Source organism: Staurois parvus, unplaced genomic scaffold (assembly GCF_062004578.1).
Source record: "Staurois parvus isolate SC_StPar_1 unplaced genomic scaffold, SC_StPar_1.0 ptg002155l, whole genome shotgun sequence".
Classification (NCBI taxonomy): domain Eukaryota; kingdom Metazoa; phylum Chordata; class Amphibia; order Anura; family Ranidae; genus Staurois; species Staurois parvus.
In genome coordinates this window covers 245,163-267,655 of record NW_028319951.1, presented here as the reverse complement: position 1 = coordinate 267,655, position 22,493 = coordinate 245,163, and the positions used below count along the sequence as shown (strand labels likewise).

At 45.1% G+C, this 22,493-nt stretch overlaps 1 protein-coding gene across 1 annotated transcript in view; it reads right to left on the bottom strand.

Annotated features, from left to right (window-relative positions):
* Positions 1–9,576: 9,576 nt before the first annotated feature.
* The window catches only part of AGBL5 (AGBL carboxypeptidase 5), a 160,131-nt gene continuing 147,214 nt past the window's right edge, over positions 9,577–22,493 (bottom strand). Inside the window, exons 16-18 of the mRNA XM_089665235.1 lie at positions 18,292–18,455; positions 15,443–15,552; positions 9,577–13,450 (exon numbers count right to left, since the gene is read on the bottom strand). Coding sequence (XP_089521361.1) covers positions 13,373–13,450; positions 15,443–15,552; positions 18,292–18,455 — 352 coding nt within the window. The 3' untranslated portion in view covers positions 9,577–13,372. The remainder of the gene's footprint in view (positions 13,451–15,442; positions 15,553–18,291; positions 18,456–22,493) is intronic.

Sequence of the window (22,493 nt, the reverse complement as noted above, 5' to 3'; positions counted from 1 at the left end):
CAGGCTTTTTTTTTGCTGTTTGGCGCTGCACTAATTCAAATGATAATTGCGCGGTCATGCAATGCTGCACCCAAACGAAATTTACGTCTTTTTTTTCACACAAATAGAGTTTCTTTTGATGGTATTTTATCATCTGTGCGCTTTTTATTTTTTGCGCTATAAACAAAAAAAACACATTTTGAAAAAAAACAATATTTCTACTTTCAGCTATAAAAAATATATTGTAAACTCAAAGTTAGTCATAAATTTAAGCCAAAATGTATTCTGCTCCATGTTTTTGGTAAAAAAAAAAATCCCGTGCATTAGCGGGCAAACTGGCGCTAACACTATCGGAAGTCACCAGTGACACTAATACAGTGATCAGTAAAAATCTGTTCACTGTAATCAAGGACACTGGTGACAGGGCAGTGAAGGGGTTAACTGGGGGGGGGCGATCAAGGGGTTAGATGGGATTACTGGTGTACTGGCGGGCAAACTGGCGCTATCTGGGAGGGGCGCTAACACTATTGGAAGTCGCCAGCGACACTGATACAGTGATCAGTAAAAGTCGGTTCACTGATCAGTGACACTAGTGAAGGGGTTAACTAGGGGGGGGGGGATGAAGGGGTTAAACGGGACTACTGGTGTATTAGTGGGCAATCTGACGCTATCTGGGAGGGGCACTAACACTATCGGAAGTCGCCAGCGACACTGATACAGTGATCAGTAAAAATCGATTCACTGATCAGTGACACTGGTGACAGGGCAGGGAAGGGGGTTAACTGGGGGGGGGGCGCGATCAGGGGGTTAAATGTGACCTAGGTGTGTTCTAACTGGGTATGTGCTGTTTTACTCACTTTTACTGTGTCTTCTTCTCTGTCTGGAACGGAATGTGTCCAGGCAGAGAAGAATGACATCATATCCTGTCCTGTGCAACTGTCAACACAGGATAGGACAGGGACCGATCATCTGATTTCAGCCAGACATCACTGGCTGAAATCTAATGATTGATCCCTCCGGGATCGAATGGTGTCACCCGCGGGTCGGCAGGAGCGCGCCCCCTGCCGGCGAAAACATCGGGAGCGCGGAACCAGTTTTAAAACGTGGTTTTGCGCTCCACTGCCGCCCTGCACACTTATATATACAGTGGCAGGGCAGCAAGCGGTTAAAGACTGGTCCCCAGCTCCCCATTAAGGATTGGCACCTTTGGGGAGCAGGGGGTGCGTGGGTACCAGAAATTGACAGGTATCCACTTCCGCTGCGTTCGCCTAGGCAATCGGGAGTGGAATTTGTCCTCCTACCCTCCCTCCCCGTAGTCCTCTGGGACACGCGACAGGTCCCAGAAGACTACGGGGCCCATTCAGGAAGTGCAGCGCTACTCGCGCATGCGCAGTGGGTACCCGGCTGGGAAGCCGCAAGCTGTCACAGCCGGGTACCCACACTGAAGATGCCGGAGCCTGGAACAACAGACTGCTGGTTAAACGGGCTGCGGGGAAGACATCGTGGGACAGGTGAGTGGCTGTTTTTGTTTTTTTAAGTCAGCTGCTACAGTTTTTGTATATATAATCTATAGTTTGGGGGGTCTAACTAATTTTCTAACAAAAAACATTTATTATTATACAGGATTTATATAGCGCCAACGGTTTGCTCAGCGCTTTACAATATAACGGCAGACAATACAGTTCAATACCAGAGGGATAGGAGGGCCTGATCCTGGGAGCTTACAATCTAGGATTTTTACATGTAAACAAAAAGCCCTAGAGGTCACACGGTTATCGAAAAAAATAAAACGTTTTCAGTGACCAATACTTCTTCATAAATCTTGGCCAAAATGTATTCCGTTCTCTTTTTAGTACAAAAAAAAATAAAAATAACCCAAATTAGTTTATAACCAAAAATTATAATTTTTTTAAACATTTTTTTTTTTAGATTTGTTTTTTTACATACTGTCACCCTAGCAGTACAGTATCACCATAGTCCTCATGCATGCGGGATGTTTTTACAGCGGCTGTTTTTGGCTTTTGATGGTTTTTTTTCTACAGCCAGTAAACCCCCCCCAGCATGTTATCCTATGTGTCCATACACACATAGACTGGAATCAACGTTTTTTGGCTGGAAAAAAACCCCCAGAACTAGTGGGCTTCTAGAGGCGTTTTTTAGCTGTAAATAACTCTGAAAAATGCGGTAAAGCACCTCAAACTGGCGTTTTTGGAAAACGCTAAAAAAAAAAAGCTGGAAAACTTTTTAATGTGACTTTACACAGCTAACATTACCAGCGTTATCAATACACCCCGTGTGCGTGGAGACTTAACCACTTCCTGTCCGGCCGTTGTATATAAACGGCTGGACAGTAGCAGTGCAGGGGCGGGTGGACGTTTATAAACGGCCCCCTGCTTGTGCCCACTCCCTGGGAGCGCGCAGCACCACAATCCGGTACCCGCTGTGTCCTCTGGACACTGGAACACTGATCGTCGTACGGGACCTCTGTGCGAGGTCCCGATCATGTGATCACGGATTGGCCAATAAGTGATCACATGCAGAGTAGCAAGCAAGGTCCCGATCATGTGATCACTGATTGGCCAATCAGTGATCACATGCAGAGTAGCAAGCAAGGTCCCGATCATGTGATCACTGATTGGCCAATCGGTGATCACATGCAGAGTAGTAAGCAAGATGTCACTTCTGACATCATTGCTTACTACGTGTGAAATTTGTGAATGACCACAGAGGTCACATGGTACAGGGCTATTCACAACAGCCTTGTACCATGTGACAAGCTGTGACCAATCAGAGTAGTAAGCAAGATGTCACTTCTGACATATTGCTTACTACGTGTGAAATCTGTGAATGATCACAGAGGTCACATGGTACAAGGCCATTCACAACAGCCTTGTACCAGGTGACAAGCTGTGACCAAGCACAGCTCACACAGTAGTTCTCAATGGCTGCAAGAATGCAGCCAGAAAGTAGAAATCATTGCTTTTACACCCATAAAGAATGTAAAAGCAATCAGTGTAAAAAAATCATCACCCCCCCCACAAGTACATGGTGACACTGTACTGCTAGGGTGACAGTATGTAAAGAAATGTTTAAAAAAATTAATTTTTGGTTATAAACTAATTTGGTTTTTTTTTTTTTTTGTACTAAAAAGATAACGGAATACATTTTGAAGATTTATGAAGAAATATTATTTATTTGCCAAATGTTATAAGAAAAACTTTTTTTTCTAAATTTTTTTACTTTCATTTAAAAAAATAAAAAATCCCAGCGGTGAATAAATACCACCAAAATAAAGCTTTATTTGTCTAAAAAAAAAAAAAAAAAAAAAAAAAAAAAACCCTTACTCCTTAACCACTTCCAGACCAGACACTTCCCCCCCCTTCCTGTCCAGGCCAATTTTTAGCTCTCAGCGCTATCACACTTTGAATGGCAATTGCAAGGTCATGCAATACTGTACCCAAATGAATTTTTTACTTTTTTTTTTTTTTTTTTTTTTTTTTAAATACCAAAGTAAAAAATTCATTTGGGTACAGTATTGCATGACCTTGCAATTGCCATTCAAAGTGTGATAGCGCTGAGAGCTGAAAATTGGCCTGGACAGGAAGGGGGTGAAAGTGTCCGGACTGGAAGTGGTTAAGGGGTAAGGGTTTTTTTTTTTTTTTTTTTTTTTAAATGGTTGAACTGGATGGACCTTTTGCCTTTTTTCAGCCAGACTAACTATGTAAGTAAACTAAAGCCTTTGCGAGGGTTTCATCTGCCAGAGACGACACAGGACAGCGGGCACCATTAAATACTTTATTTAAATATATTGCATTAGATTGGGCACTGCAAAGTACATAAAAACACCAGGACAATATTAAAATTCTTCACAAGATTGTCTGTGAATCTCTTATTTACAACGTGGAGATAAAATCACTCGAAAAGGAGCCGTCAATATATCAAACTTAGAAACAGGAAAGAGTATCAGACAAAACGTTTCAAAAACAAAAGCGTTTTCCAAAGTGGGATTGAGGAGTTCACAGAGCTGGAGGCTATAGAAAACGTTTGTGAGGTCCAAGACTGCTCTCTATAAAAACACAGTTTAGAGTCGGATTCATGAGACTAAAGTGCGCGCTTCTACGTCCGTTGCTGGAGGCCGACTCCACCCAAAATTATACTTCGCTTTAATTGGCTGGATAACTGGATCCAGAGTTGAAATTTCCCCACCGCCACTCACAGTTCTGTCCTACTGCAAAGGCCAAATGATAGTCTGGTTCTTCTCCAATGGGTGATCCAACTCTGAGTGGTAATAATGAGGTCACAGAATTGGGGTTTACAAAAGATAGAAGAATTGGCTGCTTCAACCTGAAACTGACCTAGTCAGCCCACCTACAGTTTGAAGAGACCCTGTCACAAACTTGAAAAATGTCAGCTACAAGAAAACAAGTGGTTCAAAGCAGAACTACAGGCAACCATTCTTTGTTTTGGGTAGAGCAAGTGAGGGTTATAACCTCAGTTTATTGTCCCATTTGGGGAGATTTTCCTTCACTTCCTGTCCCATCGCCAACACAGGAAGTGAGAAATAATCCCAGGAAAACAAGGGAATTCATTCGGGACCCTCCAGGTCACCAGAACTAATGTCCCCCATTGGAAAATTTCCCCTCTATTTACTGGGGACAGCCCAAAATTTGGGGTATTCTTTACTTTCAATGAGAAAGGTAAACAGGACAAATAGGAGGAATCTCCCTTATGGGGGGGCAATAAAAACTGACAGGGGAGTCCAGGGGCGGACTGACAACTCATGGGGCCCCCAGGCAATAGGGGATCATGGGGCCCCTGTGTACTTTCCCAAACTCAAAAAAGCCTATGAAAAAGGTACCAGGAGCATCTCATGGGGCCCCTTACTGACCCCGGGCAGTGTCCAAGTTTCCAAATGGTCAGTCTGCCCCTGGGGGGGGTCTAAGCCCTCCCCACTCTATCCAAAACGTAAAAAAGTTTGGCCTTTAGAGCCCATTCACACTTGTGCGACTTGTTAAGAGACTTTGGGGTTCAAAGTCGCACCCCATGTTTCCCAATGGGTACCATTCATATCTGAGCAACTCAAAATTAGTTCCTCCACTACTTTGGTCCAACTTGAGTGTCATAGACTTCAATGGAAACCCTCCAAAGTCGCACCTGAATGTTATAAATGCGACTGTACAGCACACACAATCATCCTCAGTCAAAGCCAAAATGCAAGAGTACAATCCAATCGCCCACGTTCCTTCGTTAAAAATGGCGGTGTGTATAAGTGGGTGTTGCAGTGACCATCGGCTGGACCTGAAAAGAATCGGCAAGGGAAAATGTCACCAGCACCCCGAGGATCACCACTGTGGACCCATATTGGTGATCCTCGGTGTGCTGGTGACATTCCCCCTTAGTCAAAGTTGCCTGACAATCGCACGATTTTGAAGTCACACAAGTGTGAATGGAGCCTAACATTTTCAGTGTTTTGTAGCAGCTGGTTTCCATTCCTCCACTACTTCGGTCCGACTTTTGTGCAACTTGAGGGTCATAGACTTCAAAGTAGTGGAGGAATGGAAACCAGCTGCTACAAAACACTGAAAATGTTAGGCTCCATTCACACTTGTGTGACTTCAAAATCGTGCGATTGTCAGGCAACTTTGACGAAGGGGGAATGTCACCAGCACACCGAGGATCACCAACATGGGTCCATAGTGGTGATCCTTGGTGTGCTGGTGACCTTCTCTCTTGCTGATTCTTTTCGGTTCCAAGCGCTGGTCACTGCAACACCCACTTATACACACCGCCATTGTTAACGAAGGAACGTGGGCGTTGGGATTGTACTCTTGCATTTTGGCTTTGATTGAGGATGATTGTGTGTGCTGTACAGTCGCATTTATAACATTCAGGTGCGACTTTGGAGGGTTTTCATTGAAGTCTATGACACTCAAGTTGCACAAAAGTCGGACCAATGTAAACCCTCCAAAGCCGCACCTGAATGTTATACGTGCGACTGCGTAAAGTACACACAATCATCCTTGGTCAAAGCTAGTCGCATGAAAATCGCATGATTTTGAAGTCGCGCAAGTGTGAATGGAGCCTAATAATTTCAATGTTTTGTAGCAGCTGGTTTCCATTCCTCCACTACTTCGGTCTGACTTTTGTGCGACTTTGAGGGTCATAGACTTCAATGTAAACACACCAAAGTCCCACCTGAATGTTGTACATGCAACTGAGTACAGTACACACAATCATCCTTGGTCAAATCCAAAATCGTATAAAAATCGCACAATTTTGAAGTCGCACAAGTGCAAATGGAGCCTAATACTTTCAATGTTTTCTAGCAGCTGGTTTCTGTTTCTCCACTACTTTGCTGCGACTTGAGGGTGCTGACAGCACGCAAATATGAGGCCTCTCAGTGGCTGGGCCTTGACGCATATTTGCGTACCCGATGCTCTGCACGCTCCCGGCACATTTACCGGAGCCTCGTGGAAAGGTCCCCATAGCTACTTGCGATCCGGAGCTTTCCGATCAGATGACAGCCAATCACAGTAGTCACATGACCCTGCCTCCCAGCATCACAAACCCCTTAAAGGGCCGGGAGGCGCTGGCACCAAGGGGTTAAGGTGACTACTCTCTTTAGCAGACCCCTCTCCTTGCAGATCATAGGCCTCGCCTCTTCTGGGAGGGTCTAATTACTCTCTGTGCTGGTCCAGCTCCACACCCCTCCCCCTACATAACTTTTATGTAGCTGCAAGAGGAAGATTGAAGGGGAATATACAGCATGTCACTTAAGTTTCCTGGGGCTGCTGACATCCAAGATGGCGACTCTCAGCTGCGGTCTCGGGTTCCGGATGCCAAGACACGGGAGGCTTTTACAGGGAAAACACACGCATGACATGTTCAAAAGCACATATAATCCTGAAGGAACATTGTTTTGAATTGATTGGTTTGGTAACAGGTGAAGGGCAGCTGCGACTTTCCATGTATGATGAACGTATAGAGCGGGGCTCAGGAGTGAGTACACACCAGTGCCCCCATTAGCAAGCAGCTCGCTATTGGGAGTACTGGTCAAGGGGGGGGAGCGGGGGACCGGAGGGGGGTTGTCTTTTTCTTGTTGCTAGAGAGATTATAAACACATCAGAAACACGTTTTTTGCTACACTAGAGTTCAATGGAGAAGCTGCTGAAATGCATGGTAGTGCGCTTGTGCGTTTTGCATTTTTCTGCCCAGCAACAAAAAAAAATTACACTTGAACCAAGAAAAAAAAAAAAAAAATCTGAATCGCACTACAGTCCATTTACCATGGTTTCCTATGGGTCATGTTCACATCTATGCTTTTTTGAGCTGCTGCGTTTTTGGAAAGGGTCAGGACTTTTTTTTCAAACCAAAAGCAGTGGTTTTTGATACAATGGAGAAGCTGCTGAAATGCATGGTAGTGCGTTTTTGCCGCGTTTTTACGTTTTCCATTTTTATTCTGCCCAGCAACCAAAAAAAAAAAAAAAGCTGAATCACACTACAGTCCATTTACCATGGTTTCCTATGGGACATGTTCACATCTCGGCTTTTTTGAGCTGCTGCAGATTTGGAAAGGTTCGGGGACTTTTTTCAAAGCAAAAAGCAGCGGTTTTTGCTACAATAGAGTTCAATGGAGAAGCTGCTGAAATGCACGGTAGTGCGATTTTGCCGCATTTTGCATTTTTATTCTGCCCAGCACCAAAAAAAAAAAAAAAAGCTGAATCGCACTACAGCAGCTCAAAAAAGCATAGATGTGAACAGTCCTATGGGACATCTATACTTTTTTTGAGCTTCTGCATTTTAGGAAAAGGTCGGGGACTTTTTTCAAAACAAAAATGGTAGTGCGTTTTTGCATTTTGCATTTTTATTCTGCCCAGCAACAAAAAAAAATTCCACTTGAACAAAAAAAAAAACAAACAAAAAGAGCTGAATCACACTACAGTCCATTTACCATGGTTTCCTATGGAACATGTTCACATCTAGGCTTTTTTTTTTTTTGAGCCACTGCGTTTTTGGAAAGGGTCAGGGACTTTTTTCAAAGCAAAGAGCAGCGGTTTTTGCTACAATAGAGTTCAATAGAGAAGCTGCTGAAATGCATGGCGGTGCGTTTTTGCGTTGTGCATTTTTATTCTGCCCAGCAACAAAAAAAAATTACACTTAAACCAAAAAAAAAAAAAAAAAAAGCAGAATTGTGCACTACAGTCCATTTACCATGGTTTCCTATGGGACATGTTCACATCTGTGCTTTTTTTGAGCTTCTGAAATGCATGGTAGTGCGTTTTTGCTGTGTTTTTGCATTTTTATTCTGCCCAGCAACAAAAAAAAAAAAAAAAAAAGCTGAATCGCATTACAGTCCATTTACCATGGTTTCTTATGTTCACATCTGTGCTTTTTTGAGCTGCTGAAATGCATGGTAGTGCGTTTTTGCTGCGTTTTTTGCATTTTGCATCTTTATTCTGCCCAGCACCAAAAAAAAAAAAAAAATCTGTATCGCACTACAGTCCATTTTCCATGGTTTCTTAAGGGACATGTTCACATCTAGGCTTTTTTGAGCCGCTGCATTTTAGTAAAGGGTCAGGAAATTTTTTCAAAACAAAAAGCAGCATTTTTTTCCTACAATAGAGTTCAATGGAGAAGCTGCTGAAATGCATGGTAGTGCGTTTTTGCGTTTTGCATTTTTATTCTGCCCAGCAACAAAAAAAAATTACACTTGAACCAAAAAAAAAAAAAAAGCTGAACTGCGCACTACAGTCCATTTACCATGGTTTCCTATGGGACATGTTCACATCTCAGCTTTTTTGAGCTGCTGCGTTTTTGGAAAGGGTCAGGACTTTTTTCAAAGCAAAAAGCAGCGGTTTTTGATACAATGGAGAAGCTGCTGAAATGCATAGTAGTGCGTTTTTGCCGCGTTTTTGTGTTTTTCATTTTTATTCTGCCCAGCAACAAGAAAAAATTACACTTGAACCAAAAAAAAAAAAAAAGCTGAATCGCACTACAGTCCATTTACCATGGTTTCCTATGGAACATGTTCACATCTAGGCTTTTTGAGCTGCTGCGGTTTAGTAAAGGGTCAGGGAATTTTTTCAAAGCAAAAAGCAGCGGTTTTTGCTACAATAGAGTTCAATGGAGAAGCTGCTGAAATGCATGGTAGTGCGTTTTTTGCGTTTTACATTTTTATTCTGCCCAGCAACAAAAAAATTTACACTTGAACCAATAAAAAAAAAAAAAGCGGAATCGCACTACAGTCCATATACCATGTTTCCTATGGGCTGGGCTTTTTTTGAGCTGCTGAAATGCATGGTAGTGCGTTTTTGCCGGGTTTTGCATTTTTATTCTGCCCAGCACCAAAAAAAAAAACAAAAAGCTGAATCGCACTACAGCAGCTCAAAAAGGCATACATGTGAACAGTCCTATGGGACATCTATACTTTTTTTGAGCTGCTGCATTTTTGGAAAGGGTCGGGGTCTTTTTTCAAAGCAAAAAGCAGCGGTTTTGCTACAATAGAGTTCAATGGAGAAGCTGCTGAAATGCATGGTAGTGCGTTTTTGCATTTTGCATTTTTATTCTGTTTAGCAACAAAAAAAAATTACACATTAGTGCGTTTTTGCCGCGTTTTGCATTTTTATTCTGCCCAGCAACAAAAAAATTTACACTTGAACCAAAAAAAAAAAAAACTGAATTGCGCACTTATCCATTTACCATGGTTTCCTATGGGACATGTTCACATCTAGGCTTTTTTTTGAGCTGCTGAAATGCATGGTAGTGCATTTTTTCTGTGTTTTGCATTTTTATTCTGCCCAGCAACAAAAACAAATTCCACTTGAACCAAAAAAAAAAGCTGAATCGCACTGCAGTTCCATTTACCATGGTTTCCTATGTTCACATCTGTGTTTTTTGAGCTGCTGAAATGCATGGTAGTACGTTTTTGCCGTGTTTTGCATTTTTATTCTGCCCAGCACCAAAAAAAAAAAAAAGAAGAATCGCACTACAGCAGCTCAAAAAGGCATACATGTGAACAGTCCTATGGGACATCTATACTTTTTTTGAGCTGCTGCATTTTTGAAAAGGGTCGGGGACTTTTTTCAAAGCAAAAAGCAGCGGTTTTTGCTACAATAGAGTTCAGTGGAGAAGCTGCTGAAATGTATGGTAGTGCGTTTTTGCCGCGTTTTGCATTTTTATTCTGCCCAGCAACAAAAAAATTTACACTTGAACCAAAAAAAAAAAAAAAGCTGAATTGCGCACTACAGTCCATTTACCATGTTCCTATGGGACATATTCACATCTGTGCTTTTTTGAGCTGCTGAAATGCATGGTAGTGCGTTTTTGCATTTTGCATTTTTATTCTGCCCAGCAACAAAAAAAAAATTCCACTTGAACAAAAAGCAAAACAAAAAACAAACAAAAAGAGCTGAATCACACTACAGTCCATTTACCATGGTTTCCTATGGAACATGTTCACATCTAGGCTTTTTTTTTTTTTGAGCCACTGCGTTTTTGGAAAGGGTCAGGGACTTTTTTCAAAGCAAAGAGCAGCGGTTTTTGCTACAATAGAGTTCAATGGAGAAGCTGCTGAAATGCATGGCGGTGCGTTTTTGCGTTGTGCATTTTTATTCTGCCCAGCAACAACAAAAAAAAAGCTGAATCACACTACAGTCCATTTACCATGGCTTCCTATGGAACATGTTCACATCTAGGCTTTTTTTTTTTTTGAGCCACTGCGTTTTTGGAAAGGGTTGGGGACTTTTTTCAAAACAAAAAGAAGCATTTTTTGCTACAATAGAGTTCAATGGGGAAGCTGCTGAAATGCATGGTAGTGCGTTTTTGCATTTTGCATTTTTATTCTGCCCAGCAACAAAAAAAATCTTGAACAAGAAGAAAAAAAAAAAAGCTGAACAAAAACACAGTATAAACGTATCAAAAACCGAAACAAACTGCAAAAAGCACTGCAAAATGGAAAAAAAGCAAACTGTATAGGTGTGACCGGAAGTGTGATGGGGAAACGCACATCTCTCTCTCATTCAGCCCATTACCAAGCATATCTGCGGCTTAGAGCAGATGGAAGAACAAAGCAGGAGAAGTATCGGCAAGGAAGGTTCGATTTCAGGAGGACCTGTCAATGTGCCTAACCCTCGCTTCACACGTAAGCAGTTTCCGCAGCGTTTTGCAGAGTCCATTTAAAACGATTTCCAGGTTCACATCTCTGCGTTTTCACCCCGGTGCATTTTTTGCAAAAGGGTTAAGGACTTTTTTTGAAAGCATAAAGTTGCATTTTTGGTTCTATAGACTTCAATGGAAATGCTGCAGAAAAGCATGTAGTGCGTTTTTGCCGTGTTTTGCCACGTTTTTGATGCGTTTTGCATTTTAAATCTTCCTAGCAGCTAGAAAAAAAAAAACGCAAATCGCATCAAAAATGTGGCAAAAACACAGTTGCAAAAGGCAACACAAAACACAATGCAGGAATGGCTCAAACGCAACCCGCATAGGTGTGAATCTAGGCTTCAACAGGCCAAGAGATCAATTTCCTCTAAGGTGCACAGAAAGCAGCCGGAGGAGTGAGGAAGGAATACCTTGGTGCCGGAGCCCCCGAGAGATGAAAGAGCCTATTGGACGATTTATACCCCGAAATATTAACACTGTTGAATGCACTGGTTTACTAAAGCGGAACTACACCCTCCTTTCCTTCACCGCCAAGGAAGCCGCCATCTTAGCCCCTGCTTGATCTGCAGTTGTCACGGTGCTGCACATGTGATCAGCCATTTGACGGCTTGAGCGTTCAGCTGAGAGCACGAGCAACCATGACTGTTATTAATCCCGGCTTGCTTTGATTGCAGCTATTTTGGGAAACTGGTTTAGTTCTGCTTTAAAGAAGAGCTCCTGGCAAAACTGATATTTTTTCCGTGCAGTGGGGATGTGGTGCACTGCATGGGTTAACAGCTCATTGTGTTCGGGGGTGCAAGGAAGAGCTATAAGGATCATAATAGGTCCGGTTGGTACATTCAGCCACCACATCCCTGAATATGAAAATCAGTCAAAAAGAAACGTAAAAAGTTGGGATTTTATAGGTGCTCATACCTGAATAGCTATACTTACCCGATCCTTCAACCCTGGGAAAACAGCACTCCCCCACATCCAGTGGTGGACTGTTCCTGATGTCCAGAACCGGTCTATGGGTGTGATGACGTCAGGAGGAGTCCACTCACAAGATCGCTAGCTCACAGGGGTAGGATCAGTAGGCACCAGTCTTGCGCTCATAGGTAAGTACAGTATAGCTATACTTACCCGATCCTTCAACCCTGGGAAAACAGCGCTTCCCCACGTCTAGCGGTGGACTGTTCCTGACATCCAGAACCGATCTATGGGCATGATGACGTCAGGAGCTGTCCACTCACAAGACCACTAGCTCACAGGGATAGGAGCGGTGGGCACCAGTCTTGCGCTCATAGGTAAGTACAGTATAGCTATACTTACCTGACCCTTCAACCCTTGGAAAACAGCACTGCCCCACGTCCAGCAGTGGACTGTTCTTGCCGACCAGGACCGGTCTATGGGCATGATGACGTCAGGAGCAGTCCATTCACAAGACTACTAGCTCACGGGGGTAGGAGCGGTGGGCTCTGGTCTCAAGCTCATAGGTACCGTAAGTACAGTATAGCTATACTTACCCGATCCTTCCACCCATGGAAAACAGCGCTCCCCCACGTCTAGCGGTGGACTGTTCCTGACATTCAGAATCGATCTATGGGCATGATGACGTCAGGAGCAGTCCATTCACAAGACCGCTATCTCACGGGGGTGGGAGCGGTGGGCTTTGGTCTTGAGCTCATAGGTAGGTACATTATAGCTATACTTACCCGATCCTTCAACCCTTGGAAAACAGTGCTCCCCCATGTCTAGCAGTGGACTGTTCCTGACATCCAGAACCAGTCTATGGGCGTGATGACGTCAGGAGCAGTCCATTCACAAGACCACTAGCTCATGGGGGTAGGAGCAGTGGGTGCCGGTCTTGCACTCATAGGTAAGTATATCTCCGCTCTGCAATCCCCTAGACAAAAACGGGCAGCGAACCCAAGCAGCACTGTATGGGAAAATACACATTTTGCCGGGAGTTCTTCTTTAATGTCTTTGTGGTATTGGGTGGAGTGGCCATTGAACACCTTCAGTGCCAGATTTGGCTGATGTGACAAGATCCTTGACTGAGACTACAGTATGTGACTGAAGCGAGTATGTAATAACCCCACAGTGACCATACAACAACACAGGGAGGGGGCGCCGGGGAGGACGGTTGTAGTGAAGGAATATAAACACTGTGGGGCGCTGTTGGTCCTATTCTCGTTGTGGTGGTTCAGCTCACCACGTAGCACCATAAATCTGCAGATCCACAGGCGGACCCCCATCATCCCTCCGCGCAGAAGGACAGGACGCTCTGGTAAGGAGAGAGACGGGCGGCGTCTGGTGACACAACGGGGAAACTCTAAAAAAAAAAAAAAAAATGAATGGTCAACATGGAGGTATGGATGAGTCTGGTCGATCGAATTTGTGATGTTGAGGGGACAGTGACAAACAAAGAACCCTAACTGCTGGAGGTACAGCCTTTTTCTGGAGGACTGTAAAACCACATTGATGGCAGCGCTGGGGACCCCTTTATATTGTTACTTGGGGGCTGATTTGTAAAACATAAGGCTTGCACTGTTGCTTCTGGGACTCTGCAAAAAGCAGAGAGCCCCCCCCCCAATGTCTTCACCCAATGGGAACATTGGTACCAAAGTCATTAAGTCTAACCTCAGAGAGGTCACTTACCACCTCTTCAGCCAGCAACATCCACTCCTCCTTCTTCTGGGAGACTCCTGAAGCAAGCCGGGTGCTAAGGAGGCATCAGTGCCTGCATACTCCTAAGTCAGGCTGTGTGCATCCATAGACATGCACAGTGCCCTAGGCCACGCCCCCAATCACTTTTCACAGGAGTTTGAGTGATGGCAGCAGGCTACGGCTTCCATCAGTTTCTCCTGTAAAGGAGGAAATGAGGAGAGTGCTGCTAGAGGCAGACCTGGAGCGGTGACAGGGGCCAGGTAAGTGTTTATGGATGGGGTAGGTAGGAAAGGCGGTGGGGTGTTTTGTTTTTTTTTTTTTATTTGTAAAGGATTTAAAAAACAAACATGTCTATACTTACCTGCTCTAGAACTGCACAGAGTGGCAGCAAACCTCCTCTTCTCAGGCCTGCTGGCTCCTCCTCCCTGGCAAGTGCCCCCCAATAGGAAGCTGCTTCCCATGAGGGCACTGGTGCAGGCTCGCTCCACAGCCCTGCTGCTGAGCCCATCGACATGGACAGCGGGACTCGGCACCAACCCATCCCCCCCTCCTCTCCCTCATCCCTAACTTTGATTGACAGCAGTTGCTGCCAAGCATCAGTGCCTGCATACTCCTAAGTCAGGCTGTGTGCATCCATAGACATGCACAGTGCCCTAGGCCACGCCCCCACTCCCTCTTCACAGGAGTTTGAATGATGGCAGCAGGCTACGGCTCCACTTCCTTCAGTTTCTCCTGTAAAGGAGGAAATGAGGAGAGTGCTGCTAGAGGCAGACCTGGAGCAGTGACAGGGGCCAGGTAAGTGTTAAGGGATGGGGTAGGTAGGACAGGCGTTGGGGTGCTTTTTTATTTGTAAAGGATTTAAAAAACAAACATGTCTATACTTACCTGCTCTAGAATTGAGTGGCTGCGAACCTCCTCTTCTCAGGCCTCTTCCCTGGCAAGTGCCCCCCAATAGGAAGCTGCTTCCCATGGGGGCACTCGTTCGGGCTCGCTCCAGAGCCCTGCTGCTGTGCCCATCAACATGGACAGTGGGACTCAGCACTAACCCCCCCTCCCTCATCCCTAGCTTTGATTGACAGCAATTGGTGCCAATGGCTCCCGCTGCCTCAGGAAAGCCTGTGAGACCCGGAGGAGAGGGGAGACGGGTGTGGACATTTTTTAAACCTCTTCACCCTGAGCGTATGCAAATATGTGGCCTCTCAGTGGCTGGGCCGTGACGCCATGCGGCCGCATATTGCGTACCATTTGCAAACAAATGTTCTGAGAGCGCTCGCCCTGCACGCGCGCCAGCGTCCCACGGAAAGGTCTCGATCTCTCCTTGCGATCGGGACCTTTCCGATCATGTGACTGCCAAGACAGCCAATCACGGTGGTGACATGACCCTAAACCCCACCCCCCCTGCTGTCAGAAACCCCTTAAAGGGCTGGGAGGCGCCTGCGCGAAGGAGTTATAAAAACTACGTGCCTAAGGGACTAAATCGGGGTCCCAATCTACTTGTCCTGATACTTTTAACCAAATCTGGATTGAAATCTGGGGTGCTCTGCGGCTTGTCACCACTTGCCCTCCGGAAGACAACTGCGACAATTCCAGGCAGACGGTTCCTAAAGAAGAAAGATGGCGGGCTCTTCAGGGACGTCATAGAAATGTCACACGTTACCTCCTCTCCCATGTCTTGGCCAGGCTCACAGATGAACAGAGGCTCCTCGGTCTTGGAGCGGAGGAGGGGCACCGAGCACACTGTCAGGTTAGATGTCACCGCTGCCAGATCTGGGAAATGACGGCACAGATATATTATACACACAGATCATCGCTCCCCCTTTCCTGCCCTCCTTTCAGGCCTCATGTACCATGCAGTGTAGCCCCTGTGCCTGAGGTTCCAGCGGTGGGTGCAGCTACACTACAAGAGCCCACTGACAGCTGCCTGTCAAACTCTATGAGGGGCTGACAGCTGCTAGGGCTGGATGGTGCAGCAGGGGGCGCTAACATTTAGGGCAGTATGCTCCCAGGGATGGATGCCTGGAATGTAAGCAGTCTGTGTAGTGGGTACACCTCCCTGGGCGCATGCTGATCCAAAGTACCGCCTGGTGCACCGTCCAGTTGCAGCGACAGTCAGCCTCTCATGGAGTTGATACACTGCTGGCAATGGGCTCCTATGGTGTAGCTGTACCCTCACCTTCTACAACTGGGGTGCAGAGTACACTCTATATACTGTGCTGTACCTCGCCCCCTATCACTGGGAATGTAGAGTACACTCTGTATACTGTGCTGTACCTCACCCCCTATCACTGGGAATGCAGAGTACACTCTATATACTGTGCTGTACCTCACCCCCTATCACTAGTACACTCTATATACTGTGCTGTACCTCACCCCCTATCACTAGTACACTCCATATACTGTGCTGTACCTCGCCCCCTATCACTGGGAATGTAGAGTACACTCTATATACTGTGCTGTACCTCACCCCCTATCACTGGGAATGCAGAGTACACTCTATATACTGTGCTGTACCTCACCCCCTATCACTGTGAATGCAGAGTACACTCTATATACTGTGCTGTACCTCACCCCCTATCACTGGGAATGCAGAGTACACTCTATATACTGTGCTGTACCTCACCCCCTATCACTGTGAATGCAGAGTACACTCTATATACTGTGCTGTACCTCGCCCACTATCACTAGTACACTCTATACACTGTGCTGTACCTTGCCCCCTATCACTTGTACACTCTATATACTGTGCTGTACCTCGCCCACTATCACTAATACACTCTATACACTGTGCTGTACCTCATCCCCTATCACTGGTACACTCTATATACTGTGCTGTGCCTCACCCCCTATCACTGGGAATGCAGAGTACACTTTATATACTGTGCTGTACCTCACCCCCTATCACTAGTACACTCTATATACTGAGCTGTACCTCACCCCCTATCACTAGTACACTCTATATACTGAGCTGTACCTCACCCCCTATCACTGGGAATGCAGAGTACACTCTATATACTGTGCTGTACCTCACCCCCTATCACTAGTACACTCTATATACTGTGCTGTACCTCACCCCCTATCACTAGTACACTCTTTATACTGTGCTGTTCCTCACCCCCTATCACTGGGAATGCAGAGTATACTCTATATACTGTGCTGTACCTCACCCCCTATCACTGGGAATGCAGAGTACACTCTATATACTGTGCTGTACCTCACCCCCTATCACTAGTACACTCTATATACTGTGCTGTACCTCGCCCCCTATCACTGGGAATGCAGAGCACACTCTATATACTGTGCTGTACCTCACCCCCTATCACTATTACATTCTATATACTATGTTGTACCTCGCCCCCTATCACTGGGAATGCAGAGTACACTCTATATATACTGTGCTGTACCTCACCCCCTATCACTGGGAATGCAGAGTACCCTCTATATACTGTGCTGTACCTCGCCCCCTATCACTAGTACACTCTATATACTGTGCTATACCTCACCCCCTATCACTGGGAATGCAGAGTACACTCTATATACTGTGCTGTACCTCACCCCCTATCACTAGTTTACTCTATATACTGTGCTGTACCTCACCCCCTATCATTGGGAATACAGAGTACACTCTATATACTGTGCTGTACTTCACCCCCTATCACTGGGAATGCAGAGCACACTCTATATACTGTGCTGTACCTCACCCCCTATCACTAGCTTACTCTATATACTGTGCTGTACCTCACCCCCTATCATTGGGAATACAGAGTACACTCTATATACTGTGCTGTACTTCACCCCCTATCACTGGGAATGCAGAGCACACTCTATATACTGTGTTGTACCTCACCCCCGATCACTGGGAATGCAGAGCACACTCTATATACTGTGCTGTACCTCACCCCCGATCACTATTACACTCTATATACTGTGCTGTACCTCACCCCCTATCACTGGGAATGCAGAGCACACTCTATATACTGTGCTGTACCTCACCCCCGATCACTATTACACTCTATATACTGTGCTGTACCTCACCCCGATCACTATTACACTCTATATACTGTGCTGTACCTCACCCCCTATCACTGGTAATGCAGAGTACACTCTATATACTGTGCTGTACCTCACCCCGATCACTATTACACTCTATATACTGTGCTGTACCTCACCCCCTATCACTGGTAATGCAGAGTACACTCTATATACTGTGCTGTACCTCACCCCCGATCACTATTACACTCTATATACTGTGCTGTACCTCACCCCCTATCACTGGTAATGCAGAGTACACTCTATATACTGTGCTGTACCTCACCCCGATCACTATTACACTCTATATACTGTGCTGTACCTCACCCCCTATCACTGGTAATGCAGAGTACACTCTATATACTGTGCTGTACCTCACCCCCGATCACTATTACACTCTATATACTGTGCTGTACCTTGTTCCCTACCATTAGAAATGCAGATTACATCTCAGACACCCTGCTGAACCTCACCCCTTACCTGTGAGCGCGCAGTGTTTCAGGGTCTGGTCCGCAGTGTATTTCCACACTCTGAGGATGGGGGAATCCCTCCCATTGGTGACATGGACGAGGCTCTGGGTATGCAGCAGTCCGTTCCTCCTCACCGGGATCCGGCTGGGGCGCACACCCAAGGTTTCCAGAGACCTAGAAGAGAGGTGGGCAGTGAAATATAGAAGGCTAGCACAGTATCCTGAGACACCAAGCGTCTTAAAAACTTTAACATATTTCTTTCTTTTTCTTTTTTTTTATTTCTGAAAGCAAGCAAAAAGAAATATGAAGGCTGCGATGGCTGACCTCCTTCCCTGGCTTTGAGTCAAGGATCCCGAGCAAGCATGTGGCTAGTGTTGTCAGAGGCAGTCAGAACTTTGGATATTCTATATGCCAACAGGTACTGAACCACTGGATCAACATAACAGCCAGACAACAAGTATTTTCAAAAGCAGTGCCCAGTAATGGCAGCCTACATACTGTATTTTCTGTGTACACTGGATATACAAAGTCTACACACCCCTGTTAAAATTTCAGGTTTCTGTGATGTAAAAAAATGAGACAAAGATAAATCATTTCAGAATGTTTTCCACCTTTAATGTGACCTATAAACTGCACAACTCTATTAAAAAACAAACTGAAAGCTTTTAGGGGGGAGAAGTAAACATAAAAAACTAAAATAATGTGGTTGCATAAGTGTACACACCCTCTTATAACTGGGGATGTAGCTGTGTTCAGAATTAAACAATCACATTCACAATCATGTTAAATAGGAGTCAGTACACACCTGTCATCATATAAGGTGTCTTGATTAACCCCAAATAAAGTTCAGCTGTTCTAGTAGGTCTTTCCGGACATTTTCTTAGTCACATCCTACAGCAAAATCCATGGTCCGCAGAGAACTTCCAAAGCATCAGAGGGATCTCATTGTTAAAAGGTATCAGTCAGGAGAAGGGTACAAAGGAATTTCCAAGGCATTGGATATACCATGGAACACAGAGAAGACAGTCATCATCAAGTGGAGAAAATATGGCACAACCGTGACATCACCAACAGTGACATCACCAACAGTGACATCACCAAGGACTGGATGTCCCTCCAAAATGGATGAAAAGACGAGAAGAAAACTGGTCTGGGAGGCGGCCAAGAGGCCTACAGCAACATGAAAGGAGCTGCAGGAATATCTGGCAAGTCCTGGCTGTGTGGTCCATGTGACAACAATCTCCCGTATTCTTCATATGTCTGGGCTATGGGGTAGAGTGGCAAGACGGAAGCCTTTTCTTATGAAGAAAAACATCCACCCCGGCTAAATTTTGAAAACACATCAGAAGTCTCCAAAAAGCATGTGGGAAAATGTGTTCTGGTCTGATGAAACCAAGGTTGGACTTTTTGGTCATAATTCCAAAAGATATGTTTGGCGCAAAAACAACACTGCACATCACCAAAAGAACACCATACCCACTGTGAAGCATGGTGGGGGCAGCATCATGCTTTGGGGCTGTGTTTCTTCAGCTGACACTGGGGCCTTAATCAAGGTAGAGGGAATTATCAACAGGTCCAAATACCAGTCAATATCGGCACAACACCTTCAGGCTTCTCTAGAAAGGTGAACCTGAAGAGGAACTTCATCCATCAGCATGACAACAACCCAAAGCATACATCCAAATCAGCAAAGGAATGGCTTCACCAGAAGAAAATTAAAGTTTTGGAATGGCCCAGCCAGAGCCCAGACCTGAATCCAATAGAAAATCTGTGGGGTGATCTGAAGAGGGCTGTGCACAGGAGATGTCCTCACAATCTGACAGATTTGGAGTGTTTCTGCAAGGAAGAGCGGACAAATATTGCCAAGTCAAGATGTACCATGCTGATAGACTCATATCCAAAAAGACTGAGTGCTGGAATCACATCAAAAGGGGCTTCCACAAAGGATTAGTGTAAGGGTGTGCTCACTTATGCAACCATGTGATTTGTGTTTTTATATTTACTTCCCCCCACCTAAAAGATTTCAGTTTGTTGTTCAATGGAGTTGTGCAGTTTATAGGTCACATTAAAGGTGGGAAACGTTCTGAAATTATTTATCTTTGTCTCATTTTTTTACATCACAGAAACCTGACATTGTAACAGGGGTGTGAAGACTTTTTATATCTACTGTATATTCAGCAGACAGTAGGTGCACCCAACAGGACAGCAGGAGGAATTTTCCAATGTAGTTCAATCAAAGTCGACGTTTTGGCGGGGCACGGCCCTCCTTTCTCAAGACGTCTTGGGTCCCTTTAGCACCTACTGCTTGTTGCATACTCTATGCAATTTTTTCATGGATTGCACCCCAGGCCAATACCCCTGCAACCATGTGCAATGGCCCATCTCTACACTACCTATTTTTTGTGTATAGGTTGCCAGGTTTGGCAAAAACACAAACGTCATTTCAAACCCCAGAGGCTTCCTACAAAAGCCCATCGAGGTTCAAAAGCTTAATTGACTTGAACTGTCATCCTTCTGTTAACCTGTGCATAGATGTTGCAATCTGAATGATCAATCGCCTTCAGATTTACCAACAATTTTGAGGAACATGGATCTGACCCATTGGATATAAACTGAATGGGTGGGGTAGGGTGACCCCAACACTACACAATGGTTGGTATGTCTAACAGAGGTAGTACAGAGGTAGTACAGAGGTAGCTTCATTGCTGTCACAGTGCTAAGCTATGGCATTCTCTGGCATTGTGTGAGCAGTGCCGGGACAAGGTCAAGGTTCGGCGAAAATGTGTCAGCAAAATACCCTCCCGCACCTCCGGAAAAATTTGAGCACTAATTCTCCCATAAATCCCCCCTCCTAGTACAAATCCACTATCCCTCAAATTTCCCCTCTAGCACAAATCCCTCCAATGATCCCTACTAGCACAAATCCTCACCCCTCAAATCCTCCTTCCAAACACATCTACCCTCCTAGTACAAATCTCCCACCAAATTTCCCCTCTAGCACAAATCCCTCCAATGATCCCTACTAACACAAATCCTCCTTCCAAACACATATCCCCCCTCCTACTACAATTCTCCCCCCAAATTTCCCCTCTAGCACAAATCCCTCCAATAATCCCTACTAACACAAATCCTCGCCCCTCAAATTCTCCTTCCAAACACATACATCCTCCTAGTACAAATCCCCCCAAAAAATATTTTCCTCTCTAGCACAAATCCCTCCAATGATCCCTACTAACACAAACTCTCCTTCCAAACACATATCCCCCCTCTTACTACCCAAATTGCCCCTCTAGCACAAATCCCTCCAGTGATCCCTAACAACACAAATCATCACTCCTCAAATCCTCCTTCCAAACACATCCATCCTCCTAGTACAAATCCACTATCCCACAAATTTCCCCTCTAGCACAAATCCCTCCAATAATCCCTACTAACACAAATCCTCGCCCCTCAATCCTCCTTCCAAACACGTATCCATCTTCCTAGTACAAATCTCCCCCACAAATGTCCCCTCTAGCACAAATCCCTCCAATGATCCCTACTAACACAAATCCTCGTCCCTCAAATATTCCTCCCAAACACGTATCCATCCTCCTAGTACAAATACCCCCTAAATTTCCCCTCTAGTACACATCCCTCCAATGATCCCTGCTAATACAAATCCTCGCTCCTCAAATCTTCCTTCCAGTCACATCCATCCTCCTAGTACAAACCTCCCCCAAAAATTTCCCCTCTAGCACAAATCCCTCCAATGATCCCTACTAGCACAAATCCTCGCTCCTCAAATCCTCCTTCCGAACACATCCATCCTCCTAGTACAAATCTCCCTCCAAATTTCCCCTCTAGTACAAATCCCTCCAATGATCCTTACTAACACAAATCCTCCTTTCAAACACATATCCCCCTCCTACTACAAACCTCCCCCCAAATTTCCCCTCTAGCACAAATCCCTCCAATGAACCCTACTAACACAAATCCCCGCCCCTCAAATCCTCCTTCCAAACACGTATCCATCCTCCTAGTACAAATCTCCCCCCAAATGTCCCCTATAGCACAAATCCCTGCAATGATCCCTACTAACACAAATCCTCCTTCCAAACACATATCCCCTCTCCTAGTACAAATCTCCCCCCAAATTTCCCCTCTAGTACACATCCCTCCAATGGTCCCTACTAATACAAATCCTCGCTCTTCAAATCTTCCTTCCAGTCA